General features: G+C 43.2%; 1 protein-coding gene across 4 annotated transcripts in view; it reads right to left on the minus strand.

Moving 5' to 3' along the window:
* The window catches only part of LOC145407174 (serine-arginine protein 55-like), an 86,537-nt gene that overhangs the window by 31,380 nt on the left and 34,837 nt on the right, over positions 1-20,320 (minus strand). For 3 of the 4 annotated variants that reach the window (XM_080278203.1, XM_080278201.1, XM_080278202.1), the window contains exons 5-6: positions 11,803-11,875; positions 9,976-10,049 (exon numbers count right to left, since the gene is read on the minus strand). In XM_080278203.1, coding sequence (XP_080134329.1) covers positions 9,976-10,049; positions 11,803-11,875 — 147 coding nt within the window. Of the gene's footprint in view, positions 1-9,975; positions 10,050-10,520; positions 10,877-11,802; positions 11,876-20,320 lie in introns of those variants that run through there. The other variant, XM_080278205.1, reaches the window with a different exon arrangement.

A 20,320-nucleotide genomic window follows, 5' to 3' on the forward strand; every position in this document is an offset into this window, starting at 1 on the left:
CTTCCCATATCATTCAGTCTAAAGGAAAATGAGGTCTAAAGTCTGATTCTTGCTCATATAATTTTTTTTTTACTCCACACTACCGTAAATTCTAAGTTCAAGATGAACAATTACCAGAATAACACAGGAAATGTTTCCAGGTGGATGTTTATAGCAGGATGACAAAGGATAAATAATTAAACAATTTATATGAATTTTTACACACACACACACACACACACAGTGGCTTTGCTTTCAAGTCAACACAGAATATATGTTATATCGTTATGAATTTCTCCAGGGGAAACATCTCATGTTAAAGTCGAGAGGGAATGAAAGCATTCAAACCTCCATCCGAACCCAACAAACTTCCATAACTTTCCTGACAAAACTAACTCTACAGACATCAACATAAGTTTTTAAAATAAAATCTATCTATTGCCAGACACCTCAATCCTGGCCAAACCACCTCAGTGTGTTCCTCATAACGCTTCCTATCACATTCACATCCACACCACAACGCTCCTTTATATCCTCATTCGTCAGCCTGTCTCTCCATGTGACTCCACAGGCTCCTCTTAAATAACTCATTTCCACTGCTCTCACTCTTGACTTGTGTCCTTCCAACAACGTCCAAGCTTCACTTCCATACGTTAGAGTTGGAATCACAATACTGTAATGTAGTAACTTTTTCACTTCCATGCTCACTTCCCTGTTTCTTATCACTGCTTTCAAAGAACCAGCAACCTTTCTTCCCTGCTGTACCCTTTCAAGCACTTCACCCTCCAAACCTCCATCCTTACTCATCACACTACCCAAGTACTTAAACGTACTCACATTTTCCAATTCCTCACCATCCAACCTCACTGTACATTCACTGACTTCACCTCTCTCAAAGACCATCACTTTACTCTTCCCTACATTCACCTTTAGATAACATTTCTTACACACACTCCCAAACTCATCCACCAAGCCTTGCAGCTCTCCTTCGTCTTCACTCAACAACACAGTATCATCTGCAAACAACAGTACAGGGAGTTTCCAAACACTATCCTCTCTCACCAGGGCCACTCCAACATCCACTACCCTACCTTGTACCTCTTTTATTACCCCATCCATGTACAGATTGAACAACCATGGAGACATGACACGTCCCTGTTTCAACCCAACCTTCAAAGAGAAAAATTCACTTAGTTCACCATCCACACGCACTGCACCCTTAGCACCATCACACATACTCTTCACAGCATTCAACAACTTCCCATCCACTCCATATATTCTTAATACTTTCCACAATCCTTGTCTATCCACTCTGTCATATGCTTTCTCCAAATCCACGAAAGCCGCATTCAACTTCTTTCCCTTCTCTAGAAACTTTTCCACTAAAGATCTAAGAATGAATATCTGATCTACACAATCTCTTCCCTTCCTAAAGCCTCCCTGTTCTTCTCCAACTAATTCCTCTGTTCTTTCTCTAACTGTCAATAAGTATCCTACCATACACTTTTCCTATTATACTAAGAAGACAAATGTCCCTATGATTACCGCACACTTCTTTTTCCCCTTTTCCTTTGTACAAGGGAATAATTATACCTGACTTCCAATCCTCCAGGACTCTACCTTCCTCCCAGGCCAATCTGTACATCTTCCACATCCATTCTACTACTATCTCTCCCCCATGCTTCAGCATTTCACCACACACTCCATCAATTCCTGGGCCTTTCCCCAATTTAACTTTCCTCATTGCTTCCACAACTTCTATCCTACTGATTTCTTCCTGTCTTCTCACCTCCCTCCTTCTCCCAGCCATTCCCCAGTCACTTATACTCACATTACTTCCATCCTCTATGTTCAACAATTCCTTAAAGTGTTCTCTCCATCTGCTCACTTTTTCTCCCTTCTCCACTAGTAATCTACCATTTTTATCTTTCACTCCCCTGCTAACCTCACTTCCACCCTGTCTTACTCTCTTCACCTCTTTCCAGAGCATTTTCTTACAGTCCCTCCACTTTACACTCAAATTCCTTCCAAATTCCTCATCCACTCTCTTCTTACTTATCTTTTCACCTCTCTCTTTCTTTCTACATATAGCTCTCTCTTCCGCTGCTCAACTTCTTCCACGCCCCTATTTCTCATCCATTCATTGTATGCTTTCTTCTATTGTGCCACCGCCTGTCTCACCTCTTCATTCCACCACGCAGTTCCTTGCACCCCCCTCCATCTTCTCTTCCTCCCACACACCACATCACATGCTGCACATATTTCTTCTGTAAATATCCTGCACACACCTTCCACATCCCCCATCTGCTCCAATTCATATTTGCCCAATCGTTCCACCACTTCTCTCTTATACTCTGCCTTTTTCTCATTCTCTTGTAACCTTTCCACTAAAATGCTAGCATCATATTGTCATCTACCCTTACTAAATTAACACAAACACACCATTCAAGTCATACACTGCGGACTTACTCGTGATTCCCGACCTATCACCAAACCCTCCTCTTCCCCCAATGCCCTGCCTCCCCCTCCTTCACACTTACAGTTACCAGGCACATAAGGTCTGACTGCTGCTTCACATTCACCTGTCTCACACCAATGCTTCAAGAGGTGGGTAAGGCTGAGTACACAGAGAAAGCAGGTTGCCTGCGTGTTGGTTTCCGGCGCCAACCCACGCTGGTTACCTGCACGGGTAGGTGTTCACAAAGCAAGCAGGTAACAAGCTCAAACCCGCACGACGTTGATTGTTTCTTTCACTTGCTTTTGTAATCCACTGCACTAATGTCAACAAAATATTTTTGTGATAAAGCTTCAACTATCAACCTACATAATCAGGATCAGATTCACACAATAAAATGCTATTTTGCTTACCTTCACAATCTAATTCTCTGCTTTTTTCAGCCCACAGTTTATCCATTACATTTCTGTTTGCATGGAGCTTACTACTTTTGTCCCATAATGGTGATTGCTCAAATACTTTGGCATTTAGGAGCTCAACGTCCATCTAGCTCTCCAGTCTGTACACCTCTACTCGCGCGGGTTGAGCAGACAAGAATGGTCTGAGGATTCCGGAAAGTGGGTTGAAGCAGGCTACCTGCTCCAACACACGCGACCCCGCTTCTTCTATGAACACCCCATTTGTTTGTATGGTTTAATCCTTGACGCAGGTCGGCGCCGGTAACCCGCTTTCTCTGCAAATGCACTCTAATGAGGAACACTCTCTGACTGTACCCCCGCTTGGACCAACTCTGTGCTCAGGTTTATCATTTAAGTTTTGTGATTCCCTGTACTACGTAGTCCTGTTATTATGACTCCCTTCTACAAAACAGCCTCAAAAAGTACTGACACCTGAACAGAAATGCCGGTCTTATGATAACTGATGACAGCCGGACCAGCTTGAATATAATGGAGCATCATGAGCTTTCAAACTAAGGGTACCGTACAGCATTATCAAAAGCATAATTATGTAATGCAGTTACAGTATTTACCATACGTATATTGTACAGAGATTACCTGGTTATCATGCACTCGGCTATGGTAGTTTTCATTATTCCCTCGAGATAAAAATCTACACTCTGCTGTCACTGTCCATTTTTCACCTACAAACATCGTCATTGTGCACTTGAGCTGGTTTCTGCCAACAATGATGTGCAGTATCGGTGGTTTGTGATAGCTTTAAGGGATACAAAGATGAGGCCCTACTTGAGATGTTAATCCCAGGTAGTGGAGACCAGTAGCTCTCCAACCCATGGACTCAGAACCCCTTACCTCAAGCCCATGTCAGGTCTCTGTATGGTCTGTGTTTCTTCATTATTTTGCCATTTTCATCACTTTCTATTAACCTTACCATGCCCGGTCCCAGTCGTAAGTCATTTAGGCCGTAACATCGAAACTGGAACACAGCCGAATCGCGTAACGGCCTAAACAGCCTACATAACCAAACTTCATCAAAATGACAGTGTTGGTTAGGTTAGGCTAGGTTTCAGCCTAAAAGACTTACAGCTGAAACAACCAGGACCCACCATGCCTGAGTATGTTTCTGATACTTATCGCAACAGTATGTTCATATTTAGTAGCTATAAACTGCTGTAATGGGGAAAATTTTGGTTTATGAATGCAATGCCTGGTACCTATTAGGATAAATCCCATAGGTTCTGTGTTTTCATTATCACGCACTAGTCTTGGTACCAGTTATGCAGGACAGCTAAGGGATCACTATAATCAATGGGCTCGACAATTATTATCACTGAAAGTTGCTTAGTCTTGACATACAACCATGGCTGGAAGCTGGAAATGAAATGATTTAACACCAGCACATGTGAAAACTTACATACAAGATACGCTTTGCCAGGTGACTTTCGAATGCTGCTGCCCAACAGCTTGTATTCTTGCAGGTCTGTATTTAAAATTTTCAGCATATAATATCTCAAATTTGTTGTATGCTGATGATCCAGTGCCACTTGCAAATACTGGACAAGAACTTGGTAGACTAGTGCTGAGTTTTGCTGATGTCTGAGAGAGACGTCCCTTGAGAGTAAGTGCAGAAAAGAGTAAAGTGATGTTACAGTGAATGAAGGGGGACTGGAATTAGTGAGAGAGTTCAAATACTTGGGTAGTGATGGAAAGGAAGAAAATGTGCAAAAGAAGTGAAAAGTAGAGTGACACAAGGAAGGAAAGTACAGTAGTTGGAGCTATGAAGGCCTTGATAAGAAACAGAGGTTTAAGTGTTGCAGTTGTGTGAGGCTTACATGAAGGAGTGTTAGTGCCAACTTTAACATATGGATGTGAGACTATGGTGTGGCATAAAAATAAAATGTCGAGAGTGAGAGCAGTGGAGATGGGGCTGCTGAGGAATGTATGTGCAGTACTGAGAGTGAATAGGATAGGATATACAGTAAAGTGATCCGTGAAAGATGCGGAGGGAGGAAGTCTGTGGATACCATAATCAAGGAGAGCCCACTGAGATGGTATGGTCATGTGGAGAGAATGGATAACAGCAGAGTGGTGAAAAAGGTATATCTGAGCAAATCTGAAGGACGGAGGAGGCAAGGTTGAGCAAGAAGAAGGTGGAGGGATAAGGTGGATGTGAGGTATCAAAGTCAGTGAGGCTAAGGGCTTGACAAGATCAAACTGGCTGGATAAATGTTGTGAGAAGCGCATGATCAGGGATCTAGCACCCCATTTTAACCTGACAGCGTTTGGACTGACTCTATCGGATACATTTATGTGAAGCTACAGAATATGGTGAAAGTTTTAGGTGTAGCAGATGGAACCAGGATTCAGGGGGCTTGAGTGATGACTGAATAAAAGTATGGCCCCCTGGACTGGGTAAACTTTGGGTGTTTGGATGCAGCTACTCCTCACCCTGCCATTGGGTGGGAAAGGAGATCCAGATGATGATGATGATGATGATGATTGATTTCTCCATATATCTAATTTTTTGCATGCTTGTCAATTAGGAGGATTTTATCTATCAACTCAAACGGTTTTCAGCACTTAACCCCTAAAAAGCGGCTGTGTACGGCCGATCCCCCCGCTGTGGCGGGGTTGTAGCGGGGTCTGAGTACCTGTGGGAAAATATTTGCCAAAAATCATAGATTAACCCTAGAGCATTAAAATTTTTATGGCATATAGTACTTACATTCAGCTTTCTCCTGAGACACATGTTGAGCCTTCGTGGACTACCAAAGGACTTGTGAAGACTTGCAAAGTTGGGTAACAAAGTCTTCACTTTCACACCTCCAGAAACCCGGTTTTCTTTCTACCACAGCCTCAATCTGTCACAGTACACTTTATACAACAACGTACAGGTTGTTTGGAATCCGTATTTGTAAATAAGCACTGAAAATAAGGCTAAAATGAACGGAGCGCACGGCCGACATGCAGCGCGGTGGCGATCTTCCCGTCACTATTGTCACATTTGCCTTTTCACGGCAAAAAGCACGTATACTACATTATTTTCCATCATAGGACTTCGCAAACGTTCGCTTGTCACTATTACAGCCATAAAAATCACTGTCAAGACCACCGCGGCGCAAGTTTATTCAGCCTTAAGGCAGGCACTTTATTCTCGCTCCAGTCGGCCACTCGCACTTCATTTCTATCGCTCACTTTCACTGTATCTGTCCTTTTTTTGCCTTATTCATCAGTGTCACTGTCCAGTGTTATAAAAATAATATTTTCTACACAACAAACTGTCACTGTCAGAACACAGAATAGGAACATATGCTTTCATCTTCTTACACTGGAGTGACTGTCACTCGCAATACTTATATTATTACTATGTACAATTATTTACACCAAAAAACACTGTCACTGTCAGTGCTTTTACAAGTACATACACTAATTTACACTCATCAGGCTGTCACTGTCAGCACTTAAAAGAAAACTAAACACTATTATCACTGTCACTCTCAGTATTATTTCAAAGAATCTTACCCTTATTTTCAAAATCTACTTAGGCAGTGGTAGTCAAAGAAACACGGGTAAGCACAGAGGGGAACTTTGCACTCTTTGCACTGCAAGGAGGTGCGCCTAAAGGTTCTGTCCTGCCTGGTAGTGTGGCTGCACACATGACACCTCCTCAGTGCTTTCCCCCTCTTTGCAGTGGCTGGCAGTGGCTCCAGGCGGTGTCGCTGAAGGTAGGCCATACACTGTAGGCGGTCTGGAGGTGTGTGAGGGTGGCGTTTGGGACTGTTGAAAGAACCTGGCCATAACGCTGAAGCAGCTGGTAGACACAAGTCTTGGAAAATCTTCTGAGAGAGTAGTTGGCTGGCTTCCTGTTCTTGATTTTATACAGGATGAAGGCGTTCAACATGCACATATCAATCAAGTGCAAGAACACCTTCCTGTACCAACGACGATTTTTCCTCAGGCAGTCAATCTCTCCAATCATCATATCAGACTTGTCCACCAGCCGCATATTGATGTTGTAGTCAATGACAGCATCAGGCTTCATCACAGGCTCGCCAGTCCTTCTGTCGACCTTCCCTGTTGCCAGCATTTCCCCCTTGTGTACTGTGGTAAGCATGTTCACGACTCTCTTATCATGCCACCTGATCGCAAGCATCATGTCAGATTTCTTCAGGTGCATGTCTCCCCGCTTTGACTTTTCAGCCTCGGGGAAGGCAGGGTAATGTGCCCTTTTGCTTCTGACAGTGCCACAGGAGCCGACGCCGTGTTCAGAAAGGTACTTGGCGAGTTTAGGAGCGGTATAGTAATTGTCCGTATACAGGACATGATTCACGCCAAAGTACTTTTCCAAAAGCACTTTCACCACAGAACCAGAGAATCCAAGGGGGTCAGTCTTATCCAAATCGACATTGCTGGCGGTGTAAATGACGAAGTCTAGGATGAACCCCGTCTTGCAGTCGCACAGCAAGAAAAACTTGATTCCAAAGTGGTGCCGTTTGCTTGGAATGTACTGCACAAACCGAAGACGGCCCCTGAACAAAACCAAGGACTCGTCAATCACGACTTTCTTGAAAGGGCGCAGGAACCTTGTAAACTTATCCTTGATCATGTTCAGGATTCCCCTCACTTTCCATAATGGGTCAGTTTGGGAAGGCTCATCATTGTTTGCGAAGTGAAGGTAAGTCATTAGCTGCCTAAAACGATCGCGGCTCATGTATTTATTGAAAATGGGTGTTGGGCACAGCTCGTCAGAAGTCCAGTATTCTTCTAGCTTGTGTTTCCAGTTGTGGGGCATTAGCAACATCAATCCAATAAATACAAAAAGTTCTCTGATCGTAAGAGGCACCCATGCTGCCATCCGCGACGTGGATGGTGTGGCCGCCTCACCTTCTCCTTCGCGAACTGTAGCACATTGCCCCTCGTACCTGTTTGTCTCGGTACAGATGTGCTCCATAACCTCGTCGTCAAGGAAGGCCAACAGGTAGTCCAAGCATTCACCATCCTCGTCGACAGGGAAGTCAGCCTGAACTCCACACCCACTGTCATCAAAGGGCAGATCCTCTGGCACAAAATCTGATCCCTCTGACCAAACGAAGGCATCCAGCGTTCCCTGCCTAGGCTGGGAGGTGCTGGGGGCGGCGGGGGGTGAGGCAGGTCATGTGGGAGTGGGTGAGGCAGGCGGTGAGACAGTACGTGAGGCAGAGGCTATCCCAGGTCGTGTTGGTGTTGTGGTGGTGGTGGGGACATTATCACTGGGTTCAAGGTCACTCGCGGTGGCGTGACTGCCGAGTTGCCTAGTGCGAGTTTCCTTACTACGAGCTAGCCTTATACTAGGGGACAAAGTTCTAGCTCTACCAACACGAACACTTAGCCTACGAAAACCTCTAGAACGTAAAGTAGCACGTCTACTTCCCTTTCGAGGTGGTGAAGGCGACTCAGACGACTCAGGAGACAGGGCAGCAGAGGAGGAGGAGGAGAGAATGGGGCTGGGAGTACGTGGCGGGCTGGTGGTGGCGTGACATGGCGTAGGGGACAATGGCGGTGAGCTGGGGTCACCACTCCTTTTTCTTTTTGCCCCCTTCCCATACTCAAGGCCCCTTCTCACAGGAGCCTTCCCTGCTGAGGTGCTAGGCACTGACACTCTCTCTTCAGGCACAGAAACAATCACTTCTGGCCCGGACTCTGCACTTGATTGTGTGTCTGCCAGGCTGGACCACACACCGACGTCACTGCCATAGTCCATCGAGGCTTTCAACAGTTCACTGGCTATTGCAGAGTCACTTAGGCCCTTAGTAGTTCCTGGTAAGGTTTTGAAGGGGGTTGAGGTAACAAAATACTTTTTCGGAGGGCTAGAAGGCACAGACTCGGAAGAGCTCGAGTTGGACATGGTGTCACCGTGGAAGATTCGCATGGACTGACGCTATTCTGGGGCAAACCGCGCGAAAAAATGACAGTGTGACAACTGGGGAAACAAGCGTTTCCCAGTAGCAGAAAGTGCTTGCGAGATGACGGTGCAGATTGACACGTATGAGCCGTCTGCGCATTGCCATATCGCATGACGAGGGAGGGCCGCGCATCGGTGCGTGGGTGGGTAAAAAAAATGATACTTGGCAACAACCGAGGTCAGTAGTACAAAGGTCAAGTGTGCTAAACGTAGCTCACGGGTGGCGGGACTGATAGACAATACCAGCTGGAGCCTGCTTGCCCGCGGTTATTCAAAATTAACTCAAATCGCAAATGCGACGATCCGCGTTTTAGGGGTTAAGGAACCCACGCAATTAGAGGGGTTACTGTACTATCAAAGGCTGAGTGAGCTGTCAATTAGCCCAGAAAGTCATAACTGGAGTGCGACGTGCTAATATTCAGCAATTTAATTCATTCTTCCTTCTCTTCCCATAACCACTGTTGACCTTGAATTTGATTTTTGCATTAAAAACTGTTTTTTCTAAACATCTCTGAACCTTTCTCATGTGCTAACACCCATAGTAAATGGGTCAGGAGGCATATGAATTCTGTTCACAATACCTACCGTTTCCTTGTATTTGAGCTAAAACTAGGAGGTGGGGTCGGGAAATGACAACTAACCTAATGTGCTATAAAATTTGTGTGATACTACTCCTTGCAGGAAATGTGTCAAGAGGCTGAAAATATCACACACATGAGGTAAGTCAATGCTCTCCAGACAACCTCACAAGAGATGTATGCCACAGTCCTCAGGTTAACCTAGGGTTTCATGCATTTGGAGCTTGTGCACTCTGTCTGTAACCCATTGTAAAAATCAAATGTTATCCAACCCTCCAACCTGATCCCAACTTGCAACTAAAGATCCTTATAGCCTAGTGCACAGGTAAAAAAGCAGCAAAAGACAATTACATGATTGTGTAGCCCATTTCACTGGGTATGCTGTTTTATAATTCTCCAAATCTAATGCAATAACTTCAGTTATGGATTCTACCATTCCCCATGTCTGAGTTGGAAATTAGAGTTAGAGCTGGGATAATTTACAATTACAACTATGAAACTCTTTCAGTTATCTGTTGAAGGATGTGTCCACAGCAAGCAATGAAGAGTGGTTAGCATACTCACCCCTCATTCCGCCTGTATTTATGAGCATCTGCGTAAGTCACCTCACCAGCCTGTCGCATGAAGTCCTTCAAGTCCTGCAGATAAATAAAACATTAGCACTCTGCCATACAGTGGGCCAATATACTTGCTACATTCCTCTGAGGGCCTTCGCAACCACTCTTGCCTCCTGAGTCCTACCATGTCACTCCAGGAGGCCTAGAGGGGCAAAGGTTGTTAGATCGCACCGTACACAAATGGTCCTTGGAGGCACAATCCACCAGCATTACCACCAAATCCTTCAGCTTCCTTTAAGAAAAACTTTCACATTACTTCAGCTTTCTAATAAAAATCTATGCCCATATCAGCCTAACAGTTACACATAAATGTTTATAAATTATCTTCTCATCAAATAATTAAGCCATAGAAAGGTAAACTGGTAGAAAATTAATGGAGAATGTTTGAATGAAAGGCATAGAGAAGTTCTGACATACGCACAACAGGCAAATAATACTGTACAGGTACATTAAATAAGAACATATGGGCTTCACATGTGACATTTCCTATACCTCTAGCCACACAGTTGACCCCACACAGCCCTCAGCCTGAGTCAGCGGCAGGAGCGGCCGCCCAGCTATCGCCCACTCGGGACTGCTCGACCGAAACCCCTGGACCACAAGCCTGGCACGGAGGCCCACATGACGCCTAGGTGGCCTAGCTCGGCCATGCCGGCCCGCAGGGGCCCCCTGGCAGCGCCGGGCGGAACTACCCCCATCCCGCGTCCTGGGCCCGGCAAGGCGGTACTCCACAGCTCGCCAGACACACCGGCCAATACGACGTTCCTCCGTCCTTTCCTGCGCGACCATGCGCGTCCCTTCTCCTCTCCCTTGCCTCAAGCTATTTCTCCTGCCCTCCCTTACGGTGTCTTCAAAAAGACATTGGCAGAGAGTTAGGGTCTGGGTACACGGAGAAGCTGCAACTCTTCTACTGACTACTGGCAAGTACCCACTTTCCCCTAATTCACAAGGAAAGAGTTTCTCCTGATAGAGTAAGAAATTTAGTAATAACTTTTCCCAGTCTGACCATAGACCCAGCACCTTGTCCATATACTTACCATTTACATTTTCTACTTGGGTGGCTATTAATATAAATGTAAATACAGTACTGTACTTTTCCACGTTACAGGTTGATAAGGCCAGAATTCACTTCCTGCAAAGCATATCTTATCAACAGGAAACAATTACAATAATAACCCTTTTAGTCATAAGAAACCATCATTTTTTGTTCTTGCTGCTACAAAACGATCATCATCAGCTTAGGAGAGCACCCTAGTAGTAAAGGGTTAATGAAGGCTATTTCTAAGCCCTCTAGCTTGAAAAGTCCATCCTAAGGTGAATAAAACCGTCTGGACGACAAAAATAAAAGGAAAAAAATCATCCAGTGTCTGAAAGGGTTAACATGGGCTATAACACCCATTCAAAACATTCACTCTGCCATCTTCATGGCATGAAGAACGTAGGTGGTATGGTAATTCTAAAATCCCACAGGAATTGTATTTAAATATTAGGTCAACCTGCATTTTCAAAGTCCAAGTGCTGTGATATGACATTAAAGGTTTACTGATCCCTCTAACAATCTAAGTGCTGTGAGGTACTAAACCATCAAACAGAATATTAGTGATTATGCTGTAAATATAAGAATGGTGATTAAATTCTAATAACCTACAAAATCAAATGAAGGGAAATAATAGTGAATATAAAAACACTGAGTGCCAAATGCCAACAGGACAATATATTCCACAAATTTCATGATACAGTGATTAAAATGAAGTGGAGTGTAGAGAGCTCTCACCTGCCAGGATACTCTGCTCGACAAGTTCTCTACCGTCAGGCGGTAGTCTGTTCTAGCTGCCATACCAAAACGACTGCCAGGAAAAGAAAAATTAATACAGTAATGAAGAAAAAATTAATAAAAAACATTTTCATCACCTAAATAATTTTAAAAGGTTAAATAATGAGTTAAAAGTTAACAAATCTGTAGCACTTCTACACCAGGCACATGAACAAGAAGTGCAACCATTAGTCATATGTATTCATAAGTGAGCTAGAGTAATTTTGAAAATGTTTCATCATCTCATTTGTATTTCAAATATTCTATGGTTTGAATGTATATTACTTTTAAAAGCTGATCTTCAATATATCAATAAATGCAAAGGCACACATCTGCTAGTTATTGCCACTGCAGACTGCATAGCATCAATTCTTGCACACCAGCTGCCATGTGGTTTAACCCTATACAGTCACTGCTCGCATAACACGTGATCAGACAGTGCGAAATTAGTCATAACATGCCCCCCCCCCTTTTTGAGTCCAAGAAATGGTCTGCACACAATTTTGACAAATATTACATGGGTGGAGAAATTGCCAATTTCTTATAAAAATGTACTATGCTGCTACGATAGTGAAAATATGGCCTGAGGCCAAAAATTATGGAATATTTAGTCATTACATGAGAAAATTGGTCAAAACACTGTAAAAAACAGACAAAACGAGGGCAGATTTAGTCACAGCGTGCATTCCATCTGCCCGTGATGTATGCATGTCACGCGTCTGCGCAGCATATTGTCACGGTCTACTGAGCATTCCCGGGCCACTCCAGTTAACCCTCTCCCCGCTCTCTGCCTCCTCATGTGCTGTGTTAACATTGCTCTTTTTTTAAGGCCAACTGACCCAGCCTGACCATGCCGCCCCACTGTGATCCAGCAAGATGGCGGAAGAGTTTGACCCAGAAGATGAAACTTGATGTGACTGAGCGGAAGGAGAGAGAAGAATGTAATTGTGCCATTGCCAAAGCGTACAAGTCAACTATTCGTACGATCCTGAGCAAGAAGAACGCCATATTGAAGATAGTGTGGGCCTATGGGGGACCTGTCCTGGGCAAGAGATTCGAGTGTCTGACCCAGCACTCGTTATGATGGAGAGGTACCTGGACGTGTACTGCAACCAAGGGGACCCTGAGGAGCCGGTGCGACCAAAGGACTGTGCTGGTGACCAGTAGGAGTCTTGCCCTACCTTGGAACCCCATTCCCCCTCCCCCAAAGATGCCCACAACCTCATCAATTCAAGGTGAGGAATCATCCAGTGTTTGTATGTACTAAAGTTATTTTTAGGTAGGTAAATATCCTGGGAAAAATCCCGGAAAACTGCCTCAAAAGGTGAAGTTGGGGCTGGTCTGGGTACCATGAATCCCTTTAACATGTAACCATATGGCTGTATAATGCGGAATTTTCCTAAAGCGGGACCTGCCAGGAATAATATTTGCACGTTATGTGAATAATGACTTGTCTCAACACTAACAATTTTGCGCAGTGGCAGTATCGTAACCAATGAGGTCTTGCCTAAGTGACGTATATGCTGCTGCTATAAAGCTCGAATTGGGAAAAGTTTCAATACCATCTCAGCACTTTTGCGGCACCTCAGTGTGGGTTACTTTTCCTAGACGGGTAGTCAAGTCGTACCCCACCTGCTCGTGGTGACCTCGCAGACACCCTGTTTTTTTGTTTTGTTTTTTCCATTTCTGTTTTTTGTGCTTTTTTTTCTTTCGGTTTTCTTTTTTTTTCTCTTAAATTAGGGTGACACAAACGGGGGCAGCGCTACCCGGGTTGTATTGTATATACGTTTTGCTGTTGTCATTTTTTTTTTTTTTTTCTCCCTTATCATGAGTAGACAACACCAGTGCCCTCACTGCAGTAGGTCTGTAGCAAAAAGTGCACAAGCACTGAAGTGCGCCTACTGCAGCGAGTGGATTCATATAGCTTGTGAAAATTTGGATGCAGGTGACTATCCATTCATGAAGAGGAGCCACCACCTGGGCTTTCGCTGGCTGTGTAGCCAGTGTGCTGCACCAGCAGACGAGGTCTTGGCTGGTGAAGGAAGTAGTACCAAGAAGGAGCTTGAAGATAAAGTTATTGGGCCGATCTTTCAAGCGATCAGAGACGTGTCAAATAGACTGGAGGCACTAGAGACCAAGGTCTCATCACCCATGGCGGTCACGCAAGATCAGGCCAAGTCATTTGCGGATGCTGTTCGCGGGTCTCTCGTGGGGGGAGGGAAGGATCTGCCTGGGGGCGTGATTGTGATCAGTGCTCATGGCCAGAAAAAAGCCATTCATAGTCAGCATGTACTGATTGTGAAACCAGAGAGTGGCGCTGGTGCCCTGACAAATCAGATGGGACCAGAAGACATCAGAGGCGTACTTAACTCAGTACCGGTTGACCAGCTGCTTTAAGACCAAGGCTGGTAATGAAGTTTCTGTCAGCTGAGGCCAAGGGTGAAGCAACTGGGGTGCTGACTGATCATTTTGGCTCTGAGGGCACTTTTTGCATATCAAAGCCAAAGAAAATGTTGCCTAAAATGACTGTGACAGGCCTTTCCTCTTCCTTGGATGACTCTGACATCATCCCAAATATTCTGAGAAAAAACAATAAAATTAAGATGCTCGTTGATCGAGGTTGTACCCTCAACCTTCTCTTCACAAGGACAAGGAATGACACCAAAACTGCTGTCTTGAAGAAGTCGCCAGAGGTGAGATCCTCCATTGTAGAACAGGGCAATTACATCTATGTGGATCTTACAAGATGCCGCACTTTCGATAGATTCTGGGTTACACAGTGTCATCACTGTCAAGGCTTTGGTCATACATTTGAAAGATGTTTTAGGAAAAGTGATGAGCCTAAATGCGTCTTTTGTGCTGGAGCCCATAAATCTAAGGACTGTAGTAACAGAAATTCTCCCAAATGCATCAACTGCTCCTCTTTAACCCTTTAACCGCGGGCATTGTTTTGCCCCGACTGACCTCTCCCGCGGGGGTTCCAGCCAAAATGTAAACAAACTTTAAACCTTTATAACTCTGCACAGAATAAATCTAGAGCGAAAAATAAGGTACCATTAGAAAGTACTAACCTTCGGCTTTGCAGTGATGTAGGTTTCATGATTTCGTTGACTATCACTGGATGGGCAGTGCCGTTAGAAGTGAGCGATCTAAAATCACTATTTTTCGCTCACACACCATTACCTTCACTCACACACCATTACCTTCGCTCACACACCATTACCAAATGCCAACCTCATTCTGATAATAATACTATAAACATACTGTATATGAACACTGCACATACGATAAACACCCACTCTGTGTTCACTGAGGCAGGCAAAAGCACTGTAATTGCCCGCACTTCACTGCCACGTCAGCTGTGTTGTAATCACTATTTTTCGCTCACACACCATTACCAAATGCTAACCTCATTCTGATAATAATACTATAAAAATATATGAACACTGTACATACGAAAAACACCCACTCTGTGTTCACTGAGGCAGGTAAAAGGCACTGTAATTGCCCACACTTCACTGCCACATCAGTGGTGTTGTTATCACTATTTTTCACTCACACGCCATTACCAAATGCCAACCTCATTCTGATAATAATACTATAAACATATATGAACACTGCACATACGATAAACACCCACTCTGTGTTCACTGAGGCAGGTAAAAGGCACTGTAATTGACTGCACTTCACTGCCACATCAGCGATGTTGTCACTCATACAGCTGGACAGATACTGATGCGTGTTAGTCAGGGGTGGGGTGGGGGGCCCGGGGGGTTGGAGGTGGGGGCCCGGGGGGTGGGAGGAGGGAGGTGGAGGTCAGCTGGAGTGAAAGAACTTAATAGCTACTCTCCCTTGAAACAATTGGCGCACAGAAAAAACGCGGGGTATTCAAAATATTCACAAACATTCGAGAATGACACCCGCGGTTTGGTCCAGTTTTTGCAATGTCATTCTGGGATGACACCCGCGGTTAAAGGGTTAAGACATCAAGATGCTAATTCAAAGTCAGTCAGTTGCCCATTTTGCATCAAGTAGAGATGTCCAATTATGATTTCTCATAGGAATAGATTGATTGAAAACACCAATTTTGACCATTCAAAAAACTGACTACGTCCCTCTTGAACCAGTTAAGGATGGGTCTTTTAAATATTCGTTCCATCCGTAATAAGATAGACTATATTAATGAAACTCTAAATCAGCACGAGCTTGACATATTGTGCTTGACTGAAACCTGGTTGTATGAGTCTGATATCGATATTATTCGTAATGCTTTGTCTAAGACACATTCTATTATTAGTATTCCCAGGCCTGCTGCTGACTATCCGGGAGGAGGTGTAGCACTCATCTACTCGGCAGCACTTGCAAACGTTTCTCTCATTGACTCAGACCTGACCCTATCTTCATATGAATTTATGGAAGTATTAATAAATTTCCATCAGAATACCATTAGAATTGCAATTGTCTATCGACCAGGTCATCCAGGCAGAGATCGAGGCTTTACGGAGGAGTTTGGGCAGTTTCTTGAAGGGTTTTCTCTTAAACCTGGAGGACTTCTTGTTTGTGGTGATTTCAATTATTGGGTTGACAGTCAAAACCATTTTCTTCAGAATACCTTGAGTTGATCACCCAGAACAAATTTTTCAATCGTGTGAGTAATCCAACTCATGTCTCAGGACATGTCCTTGACTTGATCTTGTCCCCCCTCATCTCTGATCATGCTCTGATCACTCTTAGTTTTGATGTCCCGAAATCCCCTTCATATAAAAAGGTCATCAGGTTCAGAAATTACAACAATGTTGACCGCCAGCTGATGTGTTTTGAAATTGATCAATGTTTGAACTCTATCGATTTTTCAAGTCTTTCTTCTGGTGAATTGGTTGATATTTACAACAACGAGCTCAGGCCAATTTTTGACCATTATTGTCCTGAGGTAGTAAAAACAATCACTGTACGTGATAATTCTCCGTGGTATGGTCCATCCATTAATTCTTTGCGTAGACAACGTAGAAGGGCAGAACGTGAGTGGCGCTTGCAGCGGACCGAAGTAACTCGTTTGCGTTATGTTTTTGCAAGAAGAGCAGTTGTTCACACTGTAAAAGCCCAAAAGGCAAGGTATTATCAAAATAAAGTTGATTCATGTGGTGGTGATAAAAAAAAACTCTCTGGAGTTGTGAACAATTTGGTTGGTCGGAGGAATGTAATTGTTAAACCAACTTCTGTATCTGATGCGCAATTGGCTTCTGATTTTGCTTCACTTTTTACAAGTAAGATATCTCGCATAAGAAGTGATTTAGACAGCAGTTCTCCTAGTGAAGTGTACTCAGTTGACTTCCAGCCACGGTGCACCGGGGATCATTTGCTTTCAACATTTCATAACAAAGTCAAATGTTACATCAGAGAACTTAATAAAACATTTTGCTCACTGGATCCGTGTAACATGTCACAGCTGCCTGATGTGTATGAGCATGCTGCAGACTTTATCTGCAACATAATAAATAGATGCTTCTTAGAAAGTAATTTTGCGCAGTCTGAGAAACGTGCTTTGCTTAGGCCCCTAAGAAACCTGGCCTTGATGTCGAGAGCATGACAAATTATCGTCCTGTCTCTAACCTGTCTTTTTTATCCAAGATTATTGAGCAGGCCATACTCGATCAACTCTTACCACTACTGAAACACAACAGAGTTGTTCCTGTTGTTCAATCAGCTTACAGAAAATACCATTCAACTGAAACTGCACTAACAAGGATTCAGAGTGACTTGGTGGCAAACACGTGTAGTGGGATGTCCTCTCTCCTAGTTCTTTTGGATCTGTCTGCAGCTTTTGAAACAGTAGATCATAAACTATTGTTGGATGATCTGTATTTTTATGGCGTTCGTGATAGTGCCCTTTTGCTCCTTAAGTCGTATCTGTCGGACAGATCTCAGAGAGTGGTTGTTGATTACGCTAGCTCTGATTCTGCTCCTCTTCTATTTGGAGTCCCTCAAGGATCAGTTTTGCGTCCAATTCTATTTACTATCTACACAAGTAGTTTATCGTCTCTACTATGTTGGTTTCTGGTAGGAGTGATGGAAATCATTACCAAGGAGTAGGCTTACTGCTGAGTAGAGATGCTTGCAAGGCACTATGTGAGTTTGAACCAATTAATGAGCGCTTGCTTTATGCTCGCTTAAAATCTGACCATGGTAATATCAGTATGGTTGTAGGGTACGCTCCGACAAATGAGGCTGCTGATGAAATGAAGGATGACTTTTATGAGAAGCTGCAGGACGTAGTGAATAGAGTGGCAAGACATGATGTGTTAGTTTGCATTGGTGATTTTAATGCGATTGTTGGCAGTAGTAGGGATGGCTTTGAAGATTGTATGGGTAAGGAGGGTGTTGGTATAAGAAACGAAAATGGGGTGCGACTTGCAAGCTTTTGTTTGGCAAATGACCTTATAATTGGTGGAACTATCTTTGAGCATAGAAAAATACATAAGACTACTTGGATTTCACCATGTGGTAAATATTGTAACCAGACTGACCACATTGCAATTAGCAGAAGGCATAGGAGTTATTTGCAAGATGTTTGCGTAAGGAGGGGGGCAGATATAGGTAGTGATCATCAACTTGTTGTGTCAAAGATTAAAATAAAACTTAAGAGAAACGTTAATGGTAATTGTACAGGAGGTAATAATTATGATTTTGATGAGCTGAGAAGTGATGAGGGCACGAGGGAAAAGTTTCGGTGCGAATGTAGAAACAAGTTTCTAGTCCTGCAGACTTTGATGGAATCTGAAGACAATGATATAAATCAAATGTGGAGAGAGGTAAAAGAGGTTTTGCACGAGAGTGCTAAGGTTACTATTAAGAAAAAGGGAAAAGCGAGAAGGAAAAAGTGGATGTCAGATGAAACATGGAATGTAATTCAGAAAAGGAAAGAGGCTAACTTAAGAAGTGAAGAACAACATGTTGATGGCCAGGTAGTTGAAGTACTTAGAGCAAAGTATTGGAGTTTACATTCTGAAGTAAAAAGACTTGTTAGACGTGATAAGAGGAGACTATATGATGAAAAGGCGACAGAGACAGAAATTAAATTAAGTAAAAATGACGGTCAGAGCACAAGAGCAGCGTATCAGGCCATAAAGGAGTTAACTGGGACTGAAAAGAGAAGGAAGGAAATACCTGTACGAGATAGAAATGGTTATTTGATGACTAAAGATTTGGATATAAAAGGAAGATGGAAAGAGCACTTTGAATCTGTTCTAAATAGACCAATCCAAGCTGAAGAGGACATTTTGCCAGCCGAGAGAGATTTGCAGATAGAAACAGGGGATATAACTTTGGAAGAGGTAGCAAAATCTATAAAGGAGTTAAAGAATTTTAAGGCTCCAGGTGAGGATGGAACATTCCCTGAAATGCTTAAGGTGGAAAATGATGAGTTGATGAATGCACTTTTGAAACTTTTTAATGTGGCTTGGGATAATGGTGGAATTCCAGAAGAGTGGAAAAATGGAGTGATTATAAAAATACCAAAAAAGGGAGATTTAAGTGTGTGTGGCAATTGGAGGGGGATAACTTTGACACCTTTAGTTGCAAAAGTCTTTTCCAAAATCTTGTTGAACAGAATAGAGCCAGTAATTGATAAAATTTTAAGAGAAGAACAAGCGGGATTTAGAAAGGGTCGAGGTTGTAATGATCAGATTTTTATTGTAAGGCATCTAATGCAACAAGCTAATGAGATGAAAATGCCACTTAACATGTGTTTTGTGGATTTTGAAGGCGTTTGATAGTGTTTCACGTGGAACTATGTTGAAAATTATGAGATTCTATGGTATACCAGAAAAGTTTGTAAATATTATTAGAAGTCTGCATGAAGGTACTTTTTGTAAGGTAATGGTGGGTGGTTCTTTGAGTGATCCAAGTTAGGTCAGGAGTGATTCAAGGAGGAGTTCTTTCGCCATTGTTGTTTGTTTTGGTTATGGATTATGTTATGAAAAAGGTTGTAAGGAGAACAGGTACAGGAATTAACTGGAAAGAAAATAAGAAGCTGATGGATTTGGACTATGCTGATGATATTGTACTGATTTGCGGAAGTATTTACGAGATGCAGAGGGTGCTCGATTGTCTGGTGGAGGAAGGAGAAAAAGTGGGATTGGTAATAAATTGTGGAAAGACTGAAATTATTAATATGAAAGTGGAGAGCCAAATCGATTGTGCAATTGGGAATAATGTGGTGAAGAATGTAGAAAACTTTAAATATCTGGGAACGATTGCATCATCTAATGGATCATTAAACAATGAAATTGAGGAGAGGATTAGACAGGCTTGGCAAGCTGTTGGAATGTTGAAATCTGTTTGGAATAATAATATGCTTTCGGTACATACTAAAGTGAAAATTTACAAGTCCATGGTTAGACCCATTTTAATTTACGGGCATGAGTCATGGTACAGTACAATTGCAACAGATCAGAAAGTATTAGGATTTGAAAATAAAATA

This window comes from Coenobita brevimanus, chromosome 72, assembly GCF_032717465.1.
Source record: "Coenobita brevimanus isolate Jiangsu-jjx chromosome 72, ASM3271746v2, whole genome shotgun sequence".
Classification (NCBI taxonomy): domain Eukaryota; kingdom Metazoa; phylum Arthropoda; class Malacostraca; order Decapoda; family Coenobitidae; genus Coenobita; species Coenobita brevimanus.